Source organism: Astatotilapia calliptera, chromosome 5 (genome assembly GCF_964374335.1).
Source record: "Astatotilapia calliptera chromosome 5, fAstCal68.1, whole genome shotgun sequence".
Taxonomy (NCBI): Eukaryota; Metazoa; Chordata; class Actinopteri; order Cichliformes; family Cichlidae; genus Astatotilapia; species Astatotilapia calliptera.
Window position 1 is genome coordinate 21,792,021 of NC_137426.1, and position 25,683 is coordinate 21,817,703.

Consider the following 25,683-nt stretch of genomic DNA (forward strand, 5'->3'; position numbering starts at 1 on the left):
AACTGCTCAAATATTTTATTTGGAATAACTTTTTTTACAGTACAAAACTAACAGTAGCTTAAGATCAAATTATGCAAATGCAAAATTACATATGATACATTTAAAAACGCTCTGCGGTTACTTAAAGCGATATCAGACCACTTGGAGAGCAGGGAAATGCAGGTTAGAAAAACTGAAAAGAACAAAGTGCAACAAGGAAAGTTTAAAAACACAGAATACCACAAAGCTGGAGTTTATTTTTGTAAGTATAGGCTAAAACTGGAGTAGACTGTTTATTTGGTTGTCTTTAAGATTAAAACAGGTGGCTGGGTGTAAGCTGAGGAGCAAACAGCATTGGTACCACATGCATCAGGTTTAAAAGCACATTACCATTGTAGCACACATGAATTAATGGTGAATTTGCTCCACTAATAATGCAGAACTTGTTAATTAAATATCCAAATTCTGTCAAAGAACTGAACCATTGAATAGAGTAAAACCTTTTTACTTTGAATGTTTTTGTACAATATTTCACTGAAGGTCAACAAAACTGGATACATCAAATATTAAGTTATTTCAGTATTTTTTCTTTGGCTCCTAAGTAGCATTACCCAAGTCCTTTTGATGAATTAGTATTTAATGGATTGTTGGTAAAAAAAAAAAAGACTAGTTTTGGGCAGGGTCACTGAGTGGTGGGTTGAGGTATACTCAAAACATGGAGCCTCTTGCACTAACACAGCATAAAGTTTCACACTGAAAATAAATTTGAACCGTTTAGACATAAAACACATTTAAGACCTCCAGCGGAAGGCACAGCAGCAACAACCCAATTCACGCACGTCACACCAACTGGAGAAAAGTCACGTGGGCCTAAATGAGAATATACACAGTGTAAGATGATATGAAGTGACACTGCTAGCTTTGGTGTTACTGCAAATGTTTTGTAGATTTTTAGACTCCCAAGAAACTTTCAGATTCTGATTTGCAAACTAACGTCAGTCCCAACTTAATTTAACAGTCTGCTCACAAATTAAGGCAAGATGATTAGAATATTAAAGTACCGTAACCTGATGAGAAACAAAAATTTAAAATGTGTTTAGGTTGTGTTACTAGAGTGGCAACCAGATCACCTTACTGCACTTTGACAATAAAGGACTGAAACAATAACCAAACAAATGTAGATCCACTTGTAACAATTAATCCACCATCAAATGAAACAAGCTGAACATTATGTCATGTATTTTCAAAGATCTTCTGCAAAGAGAAAAAAATTTGAATATATCAAGGCTTTAATAACAGCGTTATTAAAAGAACAAGAACACCTTGAGGTTTTCTTGTAACTTATACTTTATGTACAAATATTATTTACTTTATGTTTTCATTTTTTTGCCACTGTAGTAGGGAAAAGTGCTTAACAGTAGGAAACAGTGGTTCTTTGGCTCAGCATTGGGGAAATTATTTGGTGCTTATAGAGAACCACGGTACTGCTGATCTTAAAAACAGTTTAAAAATGATTACTATTTTATTTCTCTTTGTAGAACAAAACATCCAGAAAGCTGTTTAAATATAAGTCAAGATAAAGTTCAGTATTCTCAAACACTGACATGACCCAAAATATGCTTAGATCTGACTGTGAAGGTTCTACAGGAAGTAATATTTCTTGGGCATCTATTATGAAAATAGGAAATACCAGTTATAACTACAAGGGAAACTTTACTCAATAAGACACTGTCTGAACTTAAAAAAAAAACTAATGGGATCAAGTTACTTGATGAATTTGACTAGAGTCACTGTTTTTCCAGTCTTCTCTGCAAATATCTGTGTATCTTTGGTAAATCTGTCACCATGTCCCAGATTGATCTTTGTTGTTGTTGAGGATGTGAAAAGAAACCCTAGCTACAGTCAACATCAATTAAGTTTTAATTTTTGTGCACAAGTCTTCAATTTAGAATTCAAAGCATCCTTCTCAACAGTAAACGTATTGTGCTTGTGTTAAACTAATTACTCACAGAGATTACAACAACCATCTCTGCTGTTTTAATATGAAAATAAATAGAACCAAAAGCTGACACATTTCTCTTCACATTTCATTTCCACACAAATGACCAAGACAGGATATTTTTTTCCCCTTGTGAAAGACTCCCATTTCGTTCTATTGTAACTCAAGCGACTGGTTTAAAATGTCCTAACAGGAAAAAAATGTAAATAAAAGTCTTTGTTTCTAACCCATGAGGACGGTAGTGAAGTGCTACTGATTTACTGCACACCCATGTCATAGCAGCATGTTTCAAAAGCCATGCACATTTCATCATCATCAACATTGCTCAGGCATCAGAATTGATCTTTGCTGATAAAACTGTTGGGGGTGGTGGGGGGAGCCAGACTTCTGTTAGATAGATTAAAAAGCTACAGTCAACTACAAGACAGAAATGATTTTATATCTCACATCCTTCAGTCTGGTCAGAAACGTGTAGAAAGGCACGGGACAATGACGCAACACCAAAATCATGTTTAAATACAGCATAAGCAGATTTGTTGATTATTATTGTTGGTTTGCCGTATGAGGGAGTTTTTGTACGGGGAGAAAACGAACACCTTAACCTCCTTCGGTAATCTCTCAAGTTGTGGCAGTGATGCTCGAATCCTGTTCCTAGTGAGAAAAACATTCCACCTGTTTTTCCCTCACATTTTCAGAGAAATGTGCAGGTCATTAATGTATTCTATAAAATAGTTTAATATAGTCATTGTATTCTGGCAGGTATCAGTGCAACAAAAGCAGTTATAGAAAAGGAAAACAATTCATACACTTCCAACACGGCATTCACTCACAGGAATAAAGGCCTTCATTTTCCATTTTACGTTTTAAATTTACTTTCAAAAACAATCACACACAATCTTGCAGCTTTCCTTTCTCTCAGACACACACACACACACACACACACACTCTGTTCACTCCATTCACACTGAAACCAAAGTGCATTTCTATTCCAATGACAAACCCTCAAACATTAAAGTCTACATGACTTGGACTTGGTTTTTAAGTTTGGTCTGCACTTTACTTTGCATTATAAAACTTGTACAGAATCAACCCCAGGCTAGGAAAAAACCTGGCCGAACCTAAAGTCTGTTTGAGAATCACTTAATTGGAAAAAGTGCTTTTAGAAGGTGTCAAAAAAATTCTGTAGGGATTGCAAGCCTACAAACTTTATATTTAGCATTTTCTTTCATCTCTGCTAAAGTGTGCAAGGGGTGAAAGATTTCAGCAACAAAAGTCAGATTTGTCTACAATAATGTGTGCAGCAGAGCTAAAATTCAGAATTTTAGAGCAAGGCACATCTGTGGATGAAAAAGTGTTGGCTCTTCATCTACTTTAATAATTTAATATAGATTTCTTGTTAAAAGTGGACAGAAAGCAACTACTACTCTAATTCTTTAAACATATACACGAGCTTTCCACTAATGCCAACTGTGTCGGTGTCGTTAGGAACATCAGTTTCACATCATCACAGATGCCTTTCGCTTTTGTGCAGACCAAACTCAACCAGTTCCCATTCTCAGTGTAAAATAAAAAAATTTAAAAAAAACTAAGGGCAGCAGGCTGTCCTTTTATTCTCAGTCAAAGATGTGCTCTCCACGGACAATGTGCGAAGAAAATTCATAGCGATCCTGGCTGCGATGGCCACAGATGTTGCACTCAAAAGGCTGCCGAAAACCATGGCAACCCATGTGGATTGTAAACATAACATGGTCCAGGAAAAGCACGCGGCAGTGCTCGCAGCGGAAAGAGCGTACAGCTCGCCCCTCCCCGTCTACAACCCGAAAAGTCTCCTTGGAGGTAGAAGAGGGTGCCGTAGGTGAGCTCGGTGTTGGAGCATGTGTGGGAGGAGGGAGAGCAGAATGGCCTCCATCCTCTCTTTTCATCTCCCGGTCTTTGGCATGACTGGGGCTGTGTCTGCCCCGACTCCTGTGGTGTGCGATGGGTGGAGGTGCTGGGTTATAGTTGTTAGAGTGGAGGAGGTGATGGCCGTTGTTACTGTACAAAGTCGGAGTCGGAGCACAGCTGTTGTAAGGCTCATCTGCCATGCTTTCTGTGTCCGTAGAATCCTGGCAGCCATTGCTAGGAGAAGGGGCGTGATTTCGACCCGGAGGCAGGTCTTCGTGACCCTCTGCTGCCTCCCTGCTCCCAACACCCACAGCTCCCAGGCCAGCTCCTGCCCCTGTGCAATCTAACCTTGGCCCAAGGGGAACAGGAGCATGACTGAAGCTGTGAATCGGCCTGAGTTCTGATAAACTTGAAGAGTGACTGGTGGGAAGGTGCAAGGATCTGAGTGTGTCTGATACCCCTCCTCTTCCAGTACCTGCAACACCTACATATTCTCCTCCCAGACCAGTAAAGTGTGGGGCATCAAGGTCCACTGGGTGCATGTCTCCATCTTTATCCAAACTAGCAGTGAGCTTGTAAGGTGTATCTGCAAGGTTGAGGCGTATGTGCTTCTGCCCTGCAACACAGAAAGATATGACTTTATAATACAGTACAATGACAGTCAGCATTTTGGATACATTCTCTATTTTACGATGATGCTGGTTATTTTCCTAATTTTACAAGATGCTCAAAACTTAGTTTTTTCTTTGTGTGTTTCTTTTTTCAGTTAGATTGCTATACTGAGAGCAGCTTTCAGACCTTTCCTAACCAAATAAATACTGTGTGCTAATTGGATATCTAAAATTATAGTGGCTGGTAATATAAGCACAACAAAAGATTTCTGTCTTACTTCATGCTGTATTCCAATTCAAGTAATGATTATTGCTTTCTGAGTTTCCTGAAACCGTCCACACTGAGACCAAATGCTCACCTACAAATTTTTGTGGCGTGGATCTCTTGCGTTTGGTGATGCTGTTGGCGAGCCGATCGATAAATGCCATCTTGTCTGAGGATGGCTGCAGTAGAGGATCTGGTATAAACTCTAGCTCTCTCATTTCCTCTCCTGTACAGAGTATAAACAAACTATTATTACTTTTATTTTAGGATTTTCTATTTGTGTTTGCCTAAATTCCGGTTTGGATAAAGTGGGTTCTAAGCGTTAACTTGCTAAGCTGGCAAACTACATGTCTACATTAAATGCTACTACACTCCCTTTAGGAGGCTGGTATTTCTTTAACACCATACTGTGCAAGTTATATCTATGAACACATACCTGAATTTGGTGCACTGGTTGGCTGCTGGAAATCCAGACTCTGTAAATAGCTATGACAGCGCTCACGGTGCTCCTCCAGAGTGCTTTGCTGCTTGTAACTACGGCCACAATAGCTGCACTTATACGGCTTCCCAACAGTTGGAGAAGACACTGGTAAAACAAGTGGAAATACAGCATTTTCACTGTTATTGTACACTACAATGGAAAAAACAAAACTGAAGCAAACAACACACAAACACCTACCGGGCTTGAATCTGTCCTACCTGCATGAGTGCGAAGATGGCCGGTAAGTGCATCCCGTCTTCGACAGGCATAGCTGCAGAAGGGACATTTAAAGGGCTTCTCCCCTGAGTGCAGCTTGATGTGGCGGAGTAGGTTTCCCTTTTGAGTGAAGGACGCGCCACACTGATTACACTGAAATGGTCGCTCACCTGTAGAAAACTTAAACTTGGTAACTCAACCTCTTAAGCATAATTTATATTTCAAAAAATTTGAGTTAGTTGCAACTATACCTCAAAGGGTTTTTTTTAAGTCAATATAGTACATCAATTGTATACAATGCTGATTTTCTATAAAATTCCAAGATGTCGTCCCCCCCCTCATCTGACCTAGTTTCATTAATAACAAGCAAAGATACCATCTCTATATTTATCCAAACTCAACTGACTGATCACCTGTGTGGCTGCGTTTGTGCACCATAAGCACATTAGGCCCAATGCAGATCATTCCACAGATGTCACACTTGAGCTTTCCATTTGGCAGTCTGGTGGCTCCACTTGGCATAGTTTCAGAATTGGTGAGCTCTCTATAGCTTGTGACAGCCTCAGAACCTTGCTCTGGACCTCCTTCCTCCACCCGCTCTCCTCGCTCATCTTCAGTACTCCGACCTGGGTCTTCATCACTATACAACTCCACTTTAATGGAGTTGGCTACAGAAGTACAAGCGCATTTGTGTTATACAGCAAAACAATAATTGGAAACACACCAGCAAGCCTACTTCAGACTGGCTAAAAATTAAAAAAAATAAAATTAAAAAAAAAAAGATTTTGGAGTGGCCTAGTCAGTATCCGGACTTAAATCAGATTGAGATGCTTTGGCATGAGCTTAAACAGGTCATTTATGTTTGAAAACCCAACAGTGTTTTCAAAACATTTTGAAAACAATTCTCCAAAGATGTGTGAGCCAAAATTCCTCCACAGCAATGTGAAAGAATCACTGCTAGTTATCACAAATGCTTGATTGCAGTTATATATGTTATATAATGTATTTGCTTGGACTATATTTAAATTTTGTTCGGTGATCTTAAACATGTAAGTGGGAAATCATGGGATGTAGTTCACAATGCTGTAAAATACTTTCCCCAGCACTGTAGGGTGAATAGTGCTGCTCCAGTAAGTTAATTTAAAATTCATATTATTAATGTATAAACATAATCTGATTATGAGAAGAAGATTATAAAAATATTTATCTAGATTAGAAAATAAAAATTTGACAATCACACTGAGAGAATAAAAAGCTTCATATAGATGGAACTAATGAAGATGCTATAAGTTCTCACTGACCACTGAGGGAGCGACTGGGAGAGTTTTCCTTGCTGTTTGGGGTGCTCACTGTTGGACCTCCAAGAGCTCCAGAAAACTCTCTTTCCAATGAAGAGTCTCCACTACCTGCTGCCAAGAAAAGAACCAAAATAAGATATATCATTTAAAAAAAAAAAACATGCCTAATTTAGAAGGTAAGTATATATGGGTGACTAAATAAATCAGAGCTGCACCTGATATGTAAGACCGTCCATTGCAGTCATCAACATCCATACTAGTTCAGACTGAATACTGAAATGACATTTGTGACAAACATAAATTCTCTTTCACGCACACAAACCTAACCATTTGTCTACAATCGCTTAATTCTTTAAACATGAATTATTGCAGGTTGAGGTCGGAACGTGACATTTTCTGAAATCAAGTAATTGTGGTGTGGCTTAGATTGTAAACAGCACGTTAGACTACACCCCTTTCAATTAACAAAGGGATAAAAAACTAAATAAACGCTTACATTTAATTTTCTAACTAAGACGTAATATCGTTAATTTGTTGTTGCGGCGCAAGAACGGCCATTCATTTATAACAACAACAATTTAAAAAAATCAAATCAAATCCGTGTCTGTTGCTATCAATAAGATCAATCAAAAAAAATAATTAACTAGCAGCTAATCTCAGCATCATACCTAACCTTACCAACCCCAGATAAGACTCCCTAACAATTGAGGTGAGCGATGACAACGCTGCTAAAGTGACTTAAAGTTGCGCTAATCTAACATGAGAAAGATTAAATCGGAAATTGAGACAATAAACGACAAAAAACGGTGCAAACGTTTACATAACGGTGGCGTTGAGGTAACCTAAGTTTACGGCCTTGGCGGCTAACGTTAGCCTACTGCATGTGATGGAAATTACCGTTGGCCAAGTTAGCTAAACTTAACACTTTAACGTTACGGCGGTGTGCCATCACCGACAGCTTGCTAGAAAGCACGGAGCAAAGTTGGAATTAAGTAACATGCGCGGCGATGCGAGTAGATAGCGCTGACTTGTGACAATAATTAACTAGGGCTGACTTGGACACTCCTCGGCGTCGTGTTTAACGCTAGCATAACAAACCAACGCTAGCCTAACGAGCTAGCCACTACTGCCAGTGTTTCCTAAACGGTTGCTATGGCACCCACAGCCAGCCACAATGCTACAGCTTGCCCGCTAGCTGTTGGCCTGCTCCCCTAGCAGCTTTAAAGCTGACTTGTATAAAACAACACCACAGAAGCAGTAGTTTTAAAGCTGCCCAGTTGTCCAGTAACTACTAAATTACCTTTCCCTGTAAGGGCCGTTTCAGTGAGCTTATTCCGTATTTTCATCTGTTTGATTATGACAGCAGCATTTCCTGGCAGGGTTTACCTCCAGCTTCAAATAATTTCCGGGTTACATCTCCAACGCAGCAACAGCTACCCGTTTCCCAGAGCTCTGGTTAACTGCACAACCATCACCCGGCTCATAGCCCAAGATTTCTTTGTTAATGGTTTCTTCAAAAGTAACCTTGCAAACCTTAGCTGTGCTGCTATATTCTTTTAAGAGAGAAGATTGTTTCTCATGGCAACCCTTTAAAAACAAGTCATACTTGTTCAGTCATTTTCTAATTGTACTGTCATGAACTTTATCATTTACATGCTAACTGAGGAATATGGAGTCCAAGATGTGAGTCTTGGGTTTTTTTTGGCATTTTTTCTGAGCACTGCATGGTTTGACCTTGGCGTGAATTTGCTAGCACATCCACTCCTGGGAAGATTATGGCATTGTGTTAACACACAACAGATGCTAAGATCCCAAGCCTGTGGGTTCTATGCAGTATGCTTTCTGTTCCTAGGACTGCATTCTTCTGGAGAGAGATTTCTTTACAGCTCCTGATCAATTCCCAGTATGTCTTGTCTTAAACGAAATAACTAAATGGTGAGGTATGCATCTTCACTGTTAGAGAATACGTTTTTTTTTAAACATGATTATGACTTCAGCTGAACATATAAACAAGTCACTCAAATAAATGTATTCCGCTGCGGCATTGTTTAACCCAGCCTAAATAAATAATTAAATACACGTTTCTTTTTATTTCAGTTTTAGTATATATGTTTGTGGCAGCTGGCACTAGCACTAATTTTTTTGCACATTTTCCCGGTGGTGCTCATACAGGTTTTAAAGACCTGGGCAAAGGTTTTAGTCACTGATCCAGCAATGAGTGATTCCTCTTCCCATCAGACTGTTTTTAAAAGTGTTTTGCATCAATATACAGATAATTGTACTCAGCAAGGAATCATAATACTTTTCCCACTACTGCTGTGGATCAGAGCTGGGTACTTTTCTCTTCCTGCCACATACTCTACTGTGTTTACAAAAGGTAAATTGTGTGGTTTTTTCCAGTGTATTAAAATGATATCCTTTAGCGGTTATCTTTGAGATTCATATTTTGAATAAATACATTATAAGCTGATGAAATGCATTTTAAAAAGATTTAAAAAACTAAAAATAACTGAAATTATTTTGTGAAAAAACCAAAAGGAAATAAAACATTTAGAGGAAATGTTGTTTTAGTATTTGTTGGTTTGGTAAAATTTGTTATTACAACATGTGTGGTGATATTAAGGCTTGTTTCTGCCACTGAAGAAAAATGACAACAAAAAGAAGCAAGTGAAAAATGTCAAGTTATTATCTCCAATTTTCACGTTAGATAGCCTGATCAACTTACAGGAAAAAAAAATTAATTAGTGGTGGAAACAATCTTCCTTATGATGACACTTTGGTGGAAGTGTTTATTGAGACCTTGGATTTCTACAAGACTGAACGTTATACTAGTTTTCCTAAATCGTGCGTCTCACATATGCCCTCCAAACAATACTTACAAAGACTGAAACTGACTAACTAAATAAATAAATAAAAAATCTGAACATTTTCAAACAACAAAAACTCAAATGGTCAAACCTGCTATGAAACTAACTGAAACTAAACTGAATTAAGAATAATAATTAAAAAAAAAGTTAAAAAAAAAAACCTCCCTAAAAACTAATTAAATAGTCCAAACCTATAACTCCTACTCTCTCATCCCAGCTTCTTGGTAACCATGTCAAATATAACAGTTAAAATAAGATATAAATCCACAATTTCTGTTCATCCATATATGTCCCTTATATTTTTTAAACCATTTATTCAACATCAACATATTTTAAAGAACAATAATTATATTCTGCAAATTGTTTCCCACAGCGTGTGTGCAATCAACTTCCTGAAACCTACTTGGCCTGGAAAAGGAAGAGACAAAAAAGTAAGCAACATGACAAAAAGGAGTTGACATGTGCTAATACCATGGCTAGACCAAAAGTCAGTCCTCTTTGGCATATTTTTTATTTTTCCTTAATCTTTTCTGAGTGTCATTTTAACATGTTACCCAAATTCATTCTCGACTTTCACACTACATCACATTCTGCAGCTGACATCTTTTTCCAAGAAAACGCTAAAACTAGCACAGATATGCAACTCTGGTACTATACATATAAAACAAACATTACAAACATTTATTAAAAACATATGAAATATTATTAAACAGTCCTGAGTATGTATTTGCCAGAGATACAGTAATTTCTTTTAGACTTCAGCGGGTCCAAAATTACTTACAAATCTCTCTCCACACAATATCTTTAAAATTGCATAGCACACAACAAATAATATATATCATAAAACGTTTACCTTTGATTTATTGCTTATTATTATTTTTTAAGTAAATTGTCCCCCAATTGTAGAATGCCCCCTAAGTCTAAAAAAATCATGTCTGCACTGAAACTTGGAAAATCAACACTGCTTTATCTGACATTTCTCCGAGTACTGTGCATTGAAGGTCGGTCTGGAAAAGTCTAAAAAAAAGTAAGTATGGTGGTCACGCACACGCTGGGACGTACAAAGAGTGACCTCTGCTGTGCAAACGGCCCGTGCCGCTCTGACGTGTGGGCTGATTTTACGACGGTGTGCTTACACAATGACAGTTTCCGTCAGTTTGACTTGCAGATAGCAGCGACCGCGTTGAACCAGCTTTTTTTTTCCCTCCCCCCCTCCCCGTTTCCACTTTGGGTTGGAACGACAGTTACATCCTTTCAGAATACCCACCAGAATCGATGATGTACTGGATGAAGGCAGGGGCTTAGTTTTATACGACTATAAGCTGTATTTACGGTAGCTAAACTCTGCAGTTCCAGTTTGAGGCCCAGCGGAGAACTCGAGCGGCGGCTCGAAAAAGTTTGTTGTTGTCACGTGACGCGAGACGAATGTGGCGATAAAAGTTTGCTTAGATAGTAAATATAGGTGGCGTACTACATTTTTCAAAGACTTACTCAACACCGTTTTTCACTACAATGCCTCAACCGAAATACAGAAAGATCGCCGTTATAGGTTACCGGTCTGTAGGTGAGTACAGGTTCGAGCTCTTGCACAGCTAGCTTGGGTAACAGGCTAACGTCCTGGCTTTGTTTTCCTTGTGAGCGTATCCGAAGTACAACAGTAACGCTAGCTTACCTTTGTTTCTCAGGGCTCTTTTTTTCTCTTCTACATTAACTACTAAAGCACCTTCAAGTCAACCAGTGTTGCTGTACAGTTGTATCCACACGTTTCTAGATGAAAGGTGACCGGTGAAAATAAACTTAGCCGGGGATACCCTGGTGGAGTGCCAAGTAATGTGTGCTCCAAACTTCTAGCTTAGCAGGTCAATCATAACGTCCAGATTTTAAGAAACTCAATCTGCAACAAGAATAAACCTCTTATTGTATTATTTAAATTAGTTTAAATTATGAAACCTCATTGTGTGACCAATGAAGCGCCATAATTTGTTGTTCTGGCCTAGTGACTTTTTGTTTACACAAGTGTCGGCGTCTGTATTAAAAAGGAGAGTGTAAAGTATGTCCTTTTAAAATCTGTTGTTTTAAAAAACAAAACAAAACTCTTGAAAGAGAGTTTCTTTCTAAAAGTCTACAAATAAATCAACTACAGTTTTGAATCAGCATCGGTATAGTAATAGGTGCATGTGTTTTACAGAGAAATATCAGTATTTGTCACAGAAACTAAAAATGAAACTAAAATAATAAAAACCAAACTGAAATGAACAAACCCACTAACTGAAAACTAAACCTAATTACCTAATTAGAAATTTTTTTAAAAAAGTAAAAATTCTGGTATTTAAAGAAATATACATGTAATTTAACTTAATTGTTAGTATCTTTAAGATTTAAGACTTTGTACAGTACTTCCTTTAAAACTGTGTTCTTTTGAAATAGCACTTAAAAACGTTTCTCTTTCTGTATGTCCATAATTAAATAATCTACAGTTCTGATTCAGAAACTGTACTATAATATGTACAGGTGTTTTACAGAGAAATATCAGGGTTTTTTTGTCACTGTGAAAACTTTTATCACATCATTACTTAGATAAATTATAATTCTAAATTCATTTACATGCCTACATAAAATTTGTATATACTCATAAAACGTTTATAGCTGTAACAGAACATAACCCCATAGGAATGCTACATGTCAGCATTTTATGGTTGTATAGCAGATACGTCTACAGGGGTAGGCAACTCAAGGTCTCAAGTGCCGGTGTCCTGCAGGTTTTAGATGTGTTCTTGATCCAACACAGCTGATTCAAATGGCTAAATTACCTCCCCAACATGTGCTGAAGTTCTCCAGAGGCCTGGTAATAAACTAATCATTTGATTCAGGTACGTTGACAAAGGGTGATATCTAAAACCTGCAGGACACTGGCACTCGAGGCAGTTGCCTATCAGAAGAACAGTCCTCCACTTTTTGCCAGCCATCCTTTGCTTTCATTACCTAACTTTTAAAACATGTTAGCTTATCTAGATACCACAGGGGGACTATAATTGGACATTAAAATAACTATGTGAAACATTTACTGTGGCAATACATCTGTGGCAATACATCTTAAATTCCTGACCAGGTTACAGAATTTGTAGGATTTGTAGTGCGTTAAAATTACTTATCTACAGTATAAAGGCTTAAATGATCAAGAAATCAACAACAAGCACAAGATGTTTAAATCATGTCTCAGAATAATTGTAACTAACTGCATAATGTTTGTTTATGTTTTTATTTTATTTTTTAACGCTCAGGAAAGTCATCCCTTACAATACAGTTTGTGGAAGGGCAGTTTGTCGATTCCTATGACCCCACCATTGAAAACAGTAAGTTTGCCATTAGTTTTTTCTTTTTTGGTACAGTGTTACAACAAAGACATTTTTTCCTGTTTGATTGCATATAGCGAATTGTAAAACTAGTTCACCTTTCTTTCCTTTAACAAAGCCTTTAACAAAATGGTCAGTGTGAATGGTCAAGACTTCAATCTTCAGCTAGTTGATACAGCTGGACAAGTAAGTAGTTTATGTTAATATGTAAACTAACGCCGAGCATTTGTTTTCAGTCGATAATTTGCCCATGTCATAACATGTGCTCAGATGTCTTATTTGCCCTTGTCTGTAGGATGAGTACTCAATTTTTCCACAATCCCACTCAATGGACATCCATGGCTATGTCCTTGTCTATTCAGTGACTTCCATGAAGAGGTGAGTTGATGATTGGGACTAATTTTGGATACACTAGCACAGGTTTCCAGACTCTTTGTACTACAACTGCCATGCTTTATGTTTCCAGAAAATCATACCAACACTGTGATTTGACATATTTTCAGATATAGCCTCCGAGGGAAGCTGATAATACACTAATCAGAAAACACAAGTGTAGTCTTTTTTTTACCCTTATTTTTTGCAGTCATGTTATATTCTCTTTTTTCTTACTGTCATAAAGTGTTTTTCAATCAAATCCACTTTATTATAATTTTCCAGGCTGTAGTTTTTTTTTGGTTTTTTTTTTAGGTTTTTTTTGTACAAAATGTTTATCGTGATAAATTATAGATACATAAGATGTATGTTAAATCTACTGTCTGATCAGTGTCTCACATGCTGAAATATCTTTCTGTTCAGTTTTGAAGTTGTGCAGGTTCTACATGATAAACTGCTAGACATGGTTGGGAAGATTCAGTAAGTTTAGCTGGTTCTTTAAATTTCAATATTTTCTATGTTGTATTTTTGTTCCCTTTTCTTTTCTTTTTTTTTTTTTTCTCTTTAAGTTATGTTTAATACAATCAGGCTTTTGTCTTTTTAGGGTCCCAACTGTTCTTGTAGGGAACAAAAAAGATCTCCATATGGAAAGGTAATCCAGATTTCGGAAAGTGTAAAAATATATCTTAGTAGAATGGTAACTGTACCAATGGCACCTTTTTGTTTTTAATATTCTAATATTTATGTATTTATTTTTGTTTGTTTGTTTTTTTGCTTGTTTTTTTTTTTCCTTTCAGGGTTATCAAGCCAGAGGAGGGAAAAAAACTTGCTGATTCCTGGGGTGCTGCATTCATGGAGTCCTCAGCCAAGGAAAACGAGGTAGTGAGAAATATCTTATTGAATGCTAACTCTGAATGCTAGCGAGTCCACATTAATTTCTGAGAACATTAACACTCTAATGGCAAAATTCTTGCGATGCAGACTGCTGTGGAGGTTTTCAAGCGGATCATTTTGGAGATGGAGAAAGCTGATGGCAATGCTCCCCCAGAGGAGAAGAAGTGCATTGTGATGTGAAAGTGTATCCAACACATCAGTAAGCTAACTTACTGAAGACAGGAGGCACAACTTCACCAGCTTGCCAATCGTGACCTCACCGACACCAAGACACAGCGGTGGAACTTTTCTGCTTCATTGTGATGTTAGATTAATTTACATAGCAAAGCAACTGCTCAGACAGTTGATAAACTGAGACAGAAGTTTCTAAAACAAGGATTAAACTCTGTTTTAAACAAAGCAGCATCTTTGATGAACACCACCTTCCAATATTGAAATGTAAGCTACGTCTGGGCATAATCTTGATTTTTTTTTTTTGATTTTTTTTTTTTTTGAGTTGAACAAAATCCTCGGAAAAAAAATTAGACATTCAGATTTGTTGCTTCATGTTGATTGCATCATTTCCCCCCCTAATCTTTGAGAAATCACTGGCATATGCCTTATTACTCTCCAGTGATGGCTGGTTAATGGTCTTTCCGAGGACTGGTGTATTACTTCAGCTGGTCTTTTTTGGCATCGATGCAGAGTCGCAGTTCACATTGCTTTAAATGTGGTGTTAAAGTGTCATTGTTTCTTACAAATGGTGGGTTTCCTTGGATAGCCTATACTGACATTGTACATTAGATATCCCACTGTGGTTTCACAGTCCTCACTGTAATAACTTTGTCTCCTCATCTTCAGGTACCTTTTCACTAATGAACTGTGGGGCTGTGTCTTTATGACAAGAGAAGTCTGTTATATATTCAAATATTTGACAACTCACATCTTAGGTTCTGATAAACAGACTGTCATTGTTTCTACATTTTAATTTCTGATTAACTGTAATAAAGATGTTATGGACAGCACTCAGAGATTTAGGATAGATTTGAGTAGATCTTTGCTATTTACCACTTATGGCCTTTTTAAAAAAAAAATAAAAATTTAATCTTAGAAATTGGTTTTTGGTATCATTGGTTATCTCTTGAGTGATGCAGTTTTGCTCTCTTAAATATCCTAAGTAGAGTTTATGCATATATGTGCATTGTTAATTATGAACATTGAGGGGTTGTTTTTTTTTTAAATACTTTTTAACATTGTGTAAGGTTAAGTGGCAAAATGCCTGAGTTAGCTTAGAATTTATTATTATCTTTTTTGATCTGGTGGTTTTGATTTGATGGTTCCTGTGGGTTCGATAAAGCCAAGTCAGTATGGTATGCAGTCCACTGAATTCAAACTGTGGACTTGCATGGTTGCAGTCAGATACTTGAGGTCCTTAATGATGATGTGTTTTTTGTTTTTCCTCATAGAATCTGTAGCCTTATGAATATGTGACAAACTGTGGAGCTTCTCCCCATAATCCCGATGTTGTACCTTTAGTGGTTAATTGTAACTTTTTATCAAGTGCTGTGCTGAATGAATAGCTGCAAATTGATGACGATGGTTGAACAGAAGCTGGTGATGCTGTGTCTTGTGCCTTACTGTTGTTCAAACTCCCTCATCTGCTTCCTTTCATGACTCAAGGTGCTCTTAAAAGTATTTTTCCCCCCTTCTGTTAACTTGACACCTTGGGTGTAGGTGTCGTACACCTGAACACCAATATTTTCCTATGGGTCAATGTTGATTCAGAAATCTTGCTGTAAACAGTTTTGTATATAAATAAATCTGTTACTCATCTGATGTGCCTGATGACTTTGCCCCCCCGTTCCTTTTTGGAACTTAGCTTGTGAAATTAGTTTTATTAAATCTGCTTTTTGTACAAGAATTTTATTTTATTTTTTAATTTTAAGTTTTATTGCCCTTTACTACAAGATTTGAGTACTCTACCCATTCAAATTTGATGTTACTCAATAGAGAAACTATAACTGCTGACATCAGTCCATCTAGTATTATTTAACAGGCCAATGACGGTCAATAGGACAATTATATGCAGATACCAATATATTAGAGCATCCTTATATTGTGAATATTGATTATATTGGTGATATATGTGATGAAAATTTTTTGCTGTTAGCAGATGATTCAAATTGGGTTTTTTTTGTTGTTCTATAGTGATTCCCAAAGCTACTTAAACTAAATGCATAAAAAGGGGTTCTTTTTCAGTTTTGAAATCATGTTAAATATTCATATTGACATACTTTCTTTTAAAAAAAAATCACAAATAATAATAAAGCTATGGGATTTAAGTTGCGTGTAGTTCTTTGTTTATGTGATACAGATGATGCAGATACAGTGCAGAAGTCTCACCAGATAAAAGTTCAGCTATTAATGAGGAAGAAATAAATCACTGTGGAAAATACAAAGAGAAGGAGTAAGGAAATATATTGAGTTCAGTGTAGTAAAGGTTTTTTTTTCTTTTGTTTTTTTTAGAAATTTAGAGGTGTGATTTGGGTTTTCAGTGTCCTGTAAAATAGCCATATTTATATTATTTGAAAATAAATGGTACTGGTAGTTAGTACTGGCATTATATTTGAGTCAAACCAAAATTGTATTTTTCCAAAAACTGCAATTAAGTCACAATGTTTTTGCCTTATAAAAGAGATACTGGTGGTATTTCTGATAATATTCATAAAGGGAGATGCTTCTACTGCTCTGCAAAACAGTTATCAGGTGTAAAATTGTGCATACACACACACACACACACACACACAACTGGGTCACTGCAGCAGATTTCAATGCAAGACACCCTACGAGACCACTCAACTCCCATGCTACAGTCAGCAAACTGCTTGCTAAGTTTCGTGAAACTGGTTCCGTGTTTGATTTGCCAAAATGTGGACACAAGCAAACTGTCACTAATGAAGAAACATCAGTGGCTGTCCTAGCTTCATTCAGCAAGAGCCCACAGCGTAGCACTTGTCGCATGTCGCTGGAGAGTGGCATTAGTCGAACATCCTTCGGTGGATATTAGCTACTCACAAATGGCACCCTTACAAACTCCAGCTGCTGCAGCATCTCAACAAGGATGACCCAGATCGGCGCACAGAATTTGCAGAATGGGCAAAACAAAAAATTGGAACAGGACCCTCAGTTCATGCAGAAGATTTTGTTCAGTGATGAGGCAAACTTTTATGTGAACGGTGAAGTTAACAAACAAAACCACTGCTATTGGTCTGACACTAACCCACATTGGATGGATCCCTCCAAGACTGTTGGAACAACAAAAGTGATGGTTTGGTATATGGGGTACAACAATAGTGGGTCCATTCTTCATCAATGGAAACCTCAAGGCCACTGGATATTTGAAATTGCTACATGATGATGTGTTTCCCTCTTTATGCACTGAAGCTGGCACGTTCCCTGAGTTTTTCCAGAAGATGGTGCACCACCACATTATGGGTGCCAGGTCCGAGCATTCCTAGATGAACAGTTTCCTGGAAAGTGGATTGGTCGTCGTGGGCCAGTTGAATGGCCCCCAAGGTCTCCCGATCTGACCCCCTTAGACTTTTATCTTTGGGGTCATCTGAAGGCAATTGTCTATAGTGTGAAGATACGAGATGTACAGCACCTGAAACTACGGATACTGGATGAAACCAAGCACACCATTGTTTTTCTTGTGACATTACCAATAAGTCTGATGTGTCACATGGCCCTCTTCCTATTGAAAAAAAAAACAAAAGTTGTATCCAAGATGGACGACTTCTAAATGGCCACCATGGTCACCACCCATCTTGAGGAGTTTGCCCCCTCACATATACTAATGTGCCACAAACAGGACTTTAATATCACCAACCATTCCCGTTTTATTACAGTGTAAGAAGTTGTCTGAGCCAAAAAGCACTAGAGAAGATTTTCTTAAGCGTTAACTTTTTTTTGTTCAACCAAACTTTACGTAGCATCTGAATGCAAGAGTTCCAAGACAACAGAGTAACTCTAAATAGTTGGGGAATTTTTCAGTTTTCCTTAAAAGTAATATTCCATAGGACTCCTAAACGCTTTTTTATTTACACAATAATAAAACAAACCACAAATTCTTTACTCCTGAGCGCTACCTGCTTCAGAGCTAAAAAGACATCCCTGGAGAGCGGCAATATTACGGCAATTACGGCAGAGACAACACAACCATTCATGCTGATCGTTGTTAGTTAGTTAGCGGAAGACCTTCGAGGTTTGGAGAGCTGCACACGAAACCGGCTACAGAGAAGCGAATCAGCGAATGGAACATGGAGTGTGTAAGTTAGTAGCTTGCATATACAGAGAGGTTTTCCACCCAGCTTTCTCACGTTTAAACCAAATGAACTTACCCGACTTTTTGAAGCATGCTAACGGTACAAGCTAGCTAGCGAGCAAATTCTTGGTGGAGTGGTCGTTGGGGCCAACCCGCTTATTATTGCGCTTAGTCAGTTGTCAGGAAAACGGATATAATTATCAGTCCCGGTACCTGTCACAATTACCAGTCAAATGTAACAATACGCGACATAATGACGCAGCTTAAGAGCCTTAGCGTAAATAGAAAGTCACCTCGACAGGCTCAGTAATGTCAACTGACTGACAGGCTAGGTAATACTCCGCTAACCTTTCTGTTATAGTATTTATTTATTTATTTTCCAAAGTTTCGTTACTTGTCAGTGTAACCGAGTCTTTTTGGACACCTAGAAATCACTAAATTATCTCACTAATTACAGAGGATCTTATTTGACTGCAAAGTTATACTGTTTGATGTTTAGCCAGCTGCTTAAGTGCAGTCTATGGCTCGGTGTTAAAGTACAGTTACCCACGTCTCAGAGTCAAGTCATAAACAATGAAACTGTTCACATTTTCGTGGTTTTCATGACTCCTCTGGAAACAGCTGACCTGTCAGCGACACTTCCAGTGAATACATGTTTATCAGAGGACTCATTGGGCTGTACTTCTCACGGTCTTTAAACTTTTTTCCGACATCAGCTACGATAAACTTCTTTAAAACAAACAATAAACTTCAGATCTGACTTTGTCGTGCATGTCAAAAACAGACATTCCCACATCTTACCCAATATATCAGGTTGCGAAACTTTACATAAACACAACCATTTTTCTAGAAATAACCACTTCTAGAAATATCAGGTTATTTCTAGAAATGCTTTGTATGGATGTATCTCTTTTGTGCCCCAAAAATTGTAAATATTAAAATGTATAAAATAAAGTGTTGTAGCGTCAGAGCAATATTGGTGTGATATAATAGAACGCAACCAAAAAATATTACTTCATTTGGTGATATAAACGTTATCTTTCAGATTCCAGTAACTATTGATGATCTTGAGAGCAAGAAGGACCCAGTCATTGAAGGTAAGGGGCTTGCAACACAGTCTGTCATGCTGGGAAACAGTTATTTTTAGAAAATAGTGACAGCTGATTCTCATTCCTGTAGATCCAGAACACAATGTGTACACCAGGTTTATGAAGTCCCATCGTTGTTATGACCTTGTGCCCACCAGCTCCAAATTAGTTGTGTTTGATACATCACTTCAGGTAAAACAAAAGCCCTAAATTAAATACATGTATTTTTCATGATCTAGTATAGCTTTAATCTGTTGTGCAATTCATCCTCAGGTGAAAAAGGCCTTTTTTGCTCTTGTTTCTAACGGGGTGCGAGCTGCGCCTTTATGGGATAGCAAGAAGCAGTGTTTCGTTGGTAAGAGTAACTTTCATTTGGCTCTGTTGCACTAAAAATTAAAAAAAAAGAAAAGAAAGAAGTTGAATAATAATGGACTCCTGTTTCTGCTCTGCAGGTATGCTAACCATCACAGACTTCATTAACATTCTTCATCGCTATTACAAATCTCCATTGGTAAGATGTAGACACTGAATAGATGTAACCAATTAAATCTCAAACTTAAACTCCATCCACGGTTGTTTTAGTTATGTATATTTTACCTTATTTTTGGTCAAACATGCACTTTCTCTTCGTTTCTGCATTACTTGATCCCTCCATTCACTTATTGTAAATTTTCAGGTTCAGATATATGAGTTGGAAGAGCACAAAATTGAAACCTGGAGAGGTGAAAATCCTTTAATAATATGTAACATAATGTACTTGTAATATCTTAAAGGGAAAATTCATATTTGTCTTTTCTTATTTCCAATAGAGTTGTATCTTCAAGACTCTTTCAAGCCCCTGGTTAGCATATCTCCTAATGCAAGGTAAGTAACAGAATGTGCTATTTTAAGTTTGTGAATGCTTATTTGCACTATAATATTAAACTCTGAAAAGTCCCTTTGGATGTTAGTTTGTTGACCAGAATCACTTTGCATAGATATACTATTGAGAAGGAAAGGCTAGAGTATACAACCTCGATTCCCCCAAACCTTGGGATCCTGTGTTGAAATCTAAATAAAAACGAATGAAATGCATGTTTGCCAAACATGGCAAACCCACCCACAATAATTTTGAATTCGATGTCAACAACGCATCTCAAATGTTGGGACATGGCCATATTTAGCTATGTGTAGCGTCCTTTTTTTTTTTTTTTTTTTTTTTTTTGAAAAAGTGTGTCTTTTCTTCTTTGTATTCACATTTTGCACAAATAATCATATAAACACAACACTCGCATACAAATCAAATAACTAAAAAATAAAGTAACCCCTCCACCCCCCTTCACCCCCCAAAAAACCGACAACAACAAAAAATAGGGCAAGTGGTGATGGGCTGAGATTCACAATAAAACACATGATTGGCGGTTTAAAGGGCTATATAACACCATTGTTGCATCATTGCCTCTCATTTTCACAACAGTTTGGAAACAGAGGAGACAAGCTGCTGGACTTTTAGAAGAGGAATGTTGTCTCATTCTTGTCTGAAATTGGATTCTAGCTGTTCGGCAGTCATGGACGATCTTTGTTATATTTTTCATCTCTTGATGCTCCAGATGTTTTCAGTGTTTTCTGCTTTAAGCTTCAGTGTGTTGTGTGTTCAGGGATTTTCTTCTGCATACTTTGGTTGGTATGCAGAAAGTGTTTGTTTGAGTTACTCTTACCTTCCTATCAGCTTGAGGCAGTCTGGCCATTCTCCTCTGACCTCTGGCATCACCGAGGCATTTTTCACCTTTTTAGTGTTGTGTTTTTTTTTTTTGTTTTTTTTTTTAATTATTAAAAAACCCTAGATATGTCTGTGCAGGAAAATCCCATTAGATAACCAGTTTCTGAAATGCTAACAAACATGCAGTGTTCAGAGTAAAATCTGTCTACATGCATTGAGCTGCTGCCATGTGATTGGCTGACTAGATAATTGCATTAATGAGCAGCTGAACAGGTGTAACTAATAAAGTTGCTCATCAATGTGTCTCTTCATAATATTTTATTCAGTCGTTTTCTGTCTCATTTAGCAGACTAAATAACTTTAACTAACTTTCTGTGTTACAGTTTGTACGATGCTGTGTCATCTCTGCTGAAGAACAAGATTCACAGATTGCCTGTAATTGACCCGCTGACGGGGAACACGCTCTATATTCTCACACACAAGAGGATTCTCAAGTTCTTGAAGCTTTTTGTAAGTCCCCCGGGGCTCCTCACCTCCTCACCACACTGCAGCTGCATTAAGTACTTTAAATCATCTGCCATCTTCATTTTTGTTTTGAATAGAGAAGAGTCTGCAGTTAAGTAGTCTGGGAATATCTCATTTCCTTAACTAAAACACCCACAGTTTTTATTCAGTTATCTAAAATGCTTGTTATGTTTTCAGATAGCAGAGATGCCAAAACCCTCGTTCTTGAGGCAAACTTTAGAAGAACTGAATATCGGGACTTTCAAGAACATAGCAGTGGTCCGTGCAGACACACCGCTCTACACAGCTCTGGGTATTTTTGTTGAGCAGAGAGTGTCAGCGCTCCCTGTTGTTGATGACAAAGGTATGAGGACTGACTGAAATGATGCCCCTGTTGGTTTTCCATTAACCATCTCAGAAATCTTGAATTTTATGCTCCATTGTGCTGTGTCTGTCTCGCAGGTCGAGTGGTGGACATTTACTCAAAATTTGATGTTATAGTAAGTTATAAGCACTCACTGCATGCTGTTTAGGTGTCTCACCACCATCTGACAGGGCACATTGTGCTGTCTGTGACACCATAAATGCACTTTTATGATGACAGTAAATCATGAACAATGCATTAGAAGCATCATATAAGAGCATGTCTTTTTACAGAATCTAGCAGCAGAGAAGACGTACAACAACCTGGATGTGACGGTGACCAAAGCCTTGCAGCATCGCTCACAGTACTTTGAAGGAGTGCTGACATGCAACAGGCATGACACCCTCGAGGCCATTATCAACAGACTGGTGGAGGCTGAGGTGAGAAGAGGATGTACACATTATTTGTTCACATTATCTACTGCATGTGTCAATCATCCACTATTTAAGCTCCTTATCATGCATAATCTGAGTAGCAGATTTTGAGCTTTAACTTTCAGTGTTTTGTCACTGCAGCTGTAGGAAAAATTAAATATTCATTAAAAGGGGACTTATTATGCCTTTCATTATGTTCTCTTTCCATCTATATAATATAAAAGTTTAAAATATTGAGGTCAGTTTAGGTAAAAGTATTCTCTCATGCTCTGTTTCAGAGTCCCCCCCCCCCCCCCCCCCCCCATTGTTAGGTCTGTATGATTTCAGTGAGAGGTGATATCCCTGTGATGGTCATTGTAGGAACACAGCTCTGCCTGTGACTATAGAAGCCTCACCCACCTGCTGTTCAAACATTCTGTTTGAGAGGTGCAGCAAATCAGGAGAAGGCTGGCTAAAGAGAGGGTGGCCTTAAAGGGAAAGATGCTAAAGCTGTTTGTTTCAGGCAGAGGAGAAATTCAGAGGCTGTATCAAGGCTCACTATGAGATGAATGAGGATTAGGATTATAATCAGTATTACCACATGTCTAATTAGCATATTACTACATTGTTTCAAAAAGAGGATAAACCGAGGGTTTGCAGCAAGGCCATGTAGATGGACAAAATAGGTATTGTTAAATTTGTGATTTATTCCAAACTACTCAGTTAAAGAACTAAGTATACATTAAAAAAAATCAGCACCATAATAATAGCACACCCCCGTTTGCCTCACAGCAAGAACATCCTGCATTTGAATCCATGCCGGGGCCTTTTTGTGTGGTATTTGTGTGCACACCTCTTGTCATAATTGTTTCAAAACATAATTTGAAATCATATTAAAAAAAAACAACTCTTTATTACTTCTGCTATCAAAGCTGCTGTCTGTGTACAGTTTGTCTTACACCAGTTTCTCTCCACGTTCCTTATGTAAAAATGGTACCTTGCTGAGATAAGTGTAACACCAACGATGTTCTTGTGTTCCCTGCAGGTGCACAGGCTGGTGGTAGTGGATGAGCACGAGGTGGTGAAGGGAATCGTCTCCCTTTCGGATATCCTCCAAGCCTTAGTGCTTACAGATAGAGAATAGAGTACGTACACTTCTGTACTGAAGCCTACCTATTTTTTATTTTTTTTATATAAGGGGGATTCACTGAACATAAACTTGAAGTGATTATTTGATTTTTCTGCCTACAGGGACAAATTGGAAAAGTTACTCAAAAAATGAAAGGCTGCACATTTTAAAGGTGACACCAGAGCATAGGAGAGGAGATAACCAAGCCTGTAAGAGGGGAATTATGACAGCAAATGGAAGTTCTATCAATAATTTTTGTTTGTTTTGTTTTTTTTGTAATTTACCCATGAATAATTCTATTTGTCTACAGAAACCAAAATATTGTGAATTTTAAACTATATAAAATATTTTTTTGGTTCTACAGCTTATACAGAACCTCCTGTAAATTGAGCCAAATTTTGAGTCACTGGAAAACCAAGAAAGATGCAGAAGCACAAGAATCCTCTGGAGGGGAGCTGTAGCTGCTCAGGAATACCCAGCAACATATAGGACAGTTAGACATTTCCAATAATAAAATAGTCTGTAACCTCACAGGAAAACTGATTTTCCTGTTTTGCCTTTTGCTGGCATCACTTTTCTTCTGATCTAAAGCTGAAATCTACACAGATAAAGCCTGTCAATAGGGTGATTTTGAACTGTGCAGCTTGGATTGATCAGCACTCTCTTAACACATCAGAGCCTTTTCTGAGCCTTGTTCTCTGATTAAGTAAGTAGTAGTATGATGTTATTGATATTACTCCTCATTCAGTTAACTTGATTATATAAATGCTGGTAAAATAAATACATACGTACATACAAACTACCATATTCAATTTGAACCACTTCACCCTTCCAATGTGCAAAGACTTATTGAGTAGTTACCTCCACCAAGGTTTTGTGACCCGTTCCCCTTTACTTGATATATAAAACTGGGGCCAACATAAAAATCACTGACCTTTCAAATTCATTTGGTTTAAAAAAAAAAATTATCTGGATGAAAGCTTTGGTGGAGGTGTGCAGCCTTAGACTGCCCTTTCTACTCGAGTATCAGCATGATGCAGTGGATACAGCCACTCAGTACCTTTCAGTTAAGAATGAACCATTATTTGGCCTGATAAGTTTCCCCCAAAACACCTGAATGAGGTTTCTGTAAAGAATCCAAGGCCTCAGAGTTCAATCTGTTGTGTAGCCAGACAGCCACGAAGCAAACCTGGAAGAGCACTTAGAGTGAAGTCTAAAATGAATTTGCTGTTGAAGACAACCATTAACTGTGCTGTATCCTCTTTGAGTGCTTGTCTCCGGATATTTATAGGTGTTATATTTTGCCATTTTAGTGTGTTGTCTTATAACTGCATGTGTAATGGATTCTATACTTTACTCAAGAGACCCCCCCCCCCCCCCCCCCCCCCCACACACACACACACACACACACACACACACCCACCCACACACACCCCGGTGTCATTATTAGTCGTAAAGGGATCTGCTTATGGCTTCAGTGCTCCAAAATCTCATTCTGTTAAAAAAACAGTCCTACTTTGTTAATTTGCCCATTACTTTCAGTTATTCTACTTTTGTTTTCTTTGTTCTGTGTTGTGTTGATGTGATTTATTTACTGTGTCAGAACATCGGCTGTTATAGGTTTATGTAGTTTTTATGGGGTTTTTTGCGTTTAGAGGACTGACTTTATCAAAATCACTACATACCAGCGTTTTCTATTTTCTAAAGAAGATAAAGTGAGGAACATGTCACACTTCCTGTTTTAGGATATGTGAAATGGATTGTGTACAACTATGTAACTGCACAGTTTTTGTACTAATCTACAGTGATATTATAATTTAAACAATGAGCAATAAAGGTTCTTTAAGAGTGCTTGTATTTATTCTAACTTTTTCAGTGGCTAATTTCTCACATGAATACAATCCTCGACCCCCTTTGAGTATAAAAATATTTCTTTGAGTGGGGAGGGTGACAAAAATGAAATA

At 37.7% G+C, this 25,683-nt stretch overlaps 3 protein-coding genes across 16 annotated transcripts; 2 read left to right on the forward strand and 1 right to left on the reverse strand.

Annotated features, from left to right (window-relative positions):
- Positions 1-18,831, reverse strand: LOC113022548 (zinc finger protein Eos). Of its 13 annotated transcripts, none has more exons than XM_080301290.1 (8): positions 18,599-18,831; positions 6,949-7,006; positions 6,737-6,844; positions 5,849-6,103; positions 5,438-5,605; positions 5,175-5,324; positions 4,833-4,964; positions 1-4,478 (listed from the first exon to the last, which is right to left on the reverse strand). In XM_080301290.1, exons 2-8 carry the CDS (start codon positions 6,986-6,988, stop codon positions 3,592-3,594), a joined length of 1,740 nt encoding a protein of 579 aa, XP_080157416.1. In that variant the 5' UTR covers positions 6,989-7,006; positions 18,599-18,831; the 3' UTR covers positions 1-3,591. The 13 variants fall into 13 exon arrangements, with proteins under 13 accessions (XP_080157416.1, XP_080157420.1, XP_080157414.1 ...); XM_080301294.1 differs by having other exon boundaries at positions 6,737-6,841; positions 18,599-18,615; XM_080301288.1 differs by lacking the exon at positions 18,599-18,831 and adding an exon at positions 11,273-12,896.
- rhebl1 (Ras homolog, mTORC1 binding like 1) lies at positions 10,740-16,031 on the forward strand. Its single transcript, XM_026168050.2, has 8 exons — positions 10,740-11,164; positions 12,882-12,953; positions 13,072-13,139; positions 13,249-13,331; positions 13,749-13,805; positions 13,930-13,977; positions 14,123-14,204; positions 14,307-16,031. The coding sequence occupies exons 1-8, from the start codon at positions 11,113-11,115 to the stop codon at positions 14,397-14,399; spliced, it is 555 nt and encodes a 184-aa protein (XP_026023835.1). The 5' UTR covers positions 10,740-11,112; the 3' UTR covers positions 14,400-16,031.
- prkag1 (protein kinase, AMP-activated, gamma 1 non-catalytic subunit) lies at positions 17,997-25,570 on the forward strand. 2 transcript variants are annotated; one of them, XR_013909021.1, is made up of 14 exons: positions 17,997-18,526; positions 19,568-19,619; positions 19,702-19,802; positions 19,884-19,965; positions 20,063-20,121; positions 20,287-20,332; positions 20,420-20,474; positions 21,693-21,819; positions 22,012-22,177; positions 22,276-22,313; positions 22,471-22,617; positions 23,636-23,735; positions 23,842-23,928; positions 24,084-25,570. XR_013909021.1 is itself a non-coding variant. In XM_026168049.2 (13 exons), exons 1-12 carry the CDS (start codon positions 18,518-18,520, stop codon positions 23,732-23,734), a joined length of 981 nt encoding a protein of 326 aa, XP_026023834.1. In that variant the 5' UTR covers positions 17,997-18,517; the 3' UTR covers position 23,735; positions 23,842-25,570. The 2 variants fall into 2 exon arrangements, 1 of the variants encoding a protein (XP_026023834.1); XM_026168049.2 differs by having other exon boundaries at positions 23,842-25,570.
- Positions 25,571-25,683: the final 113 nt, after the last annotated feature.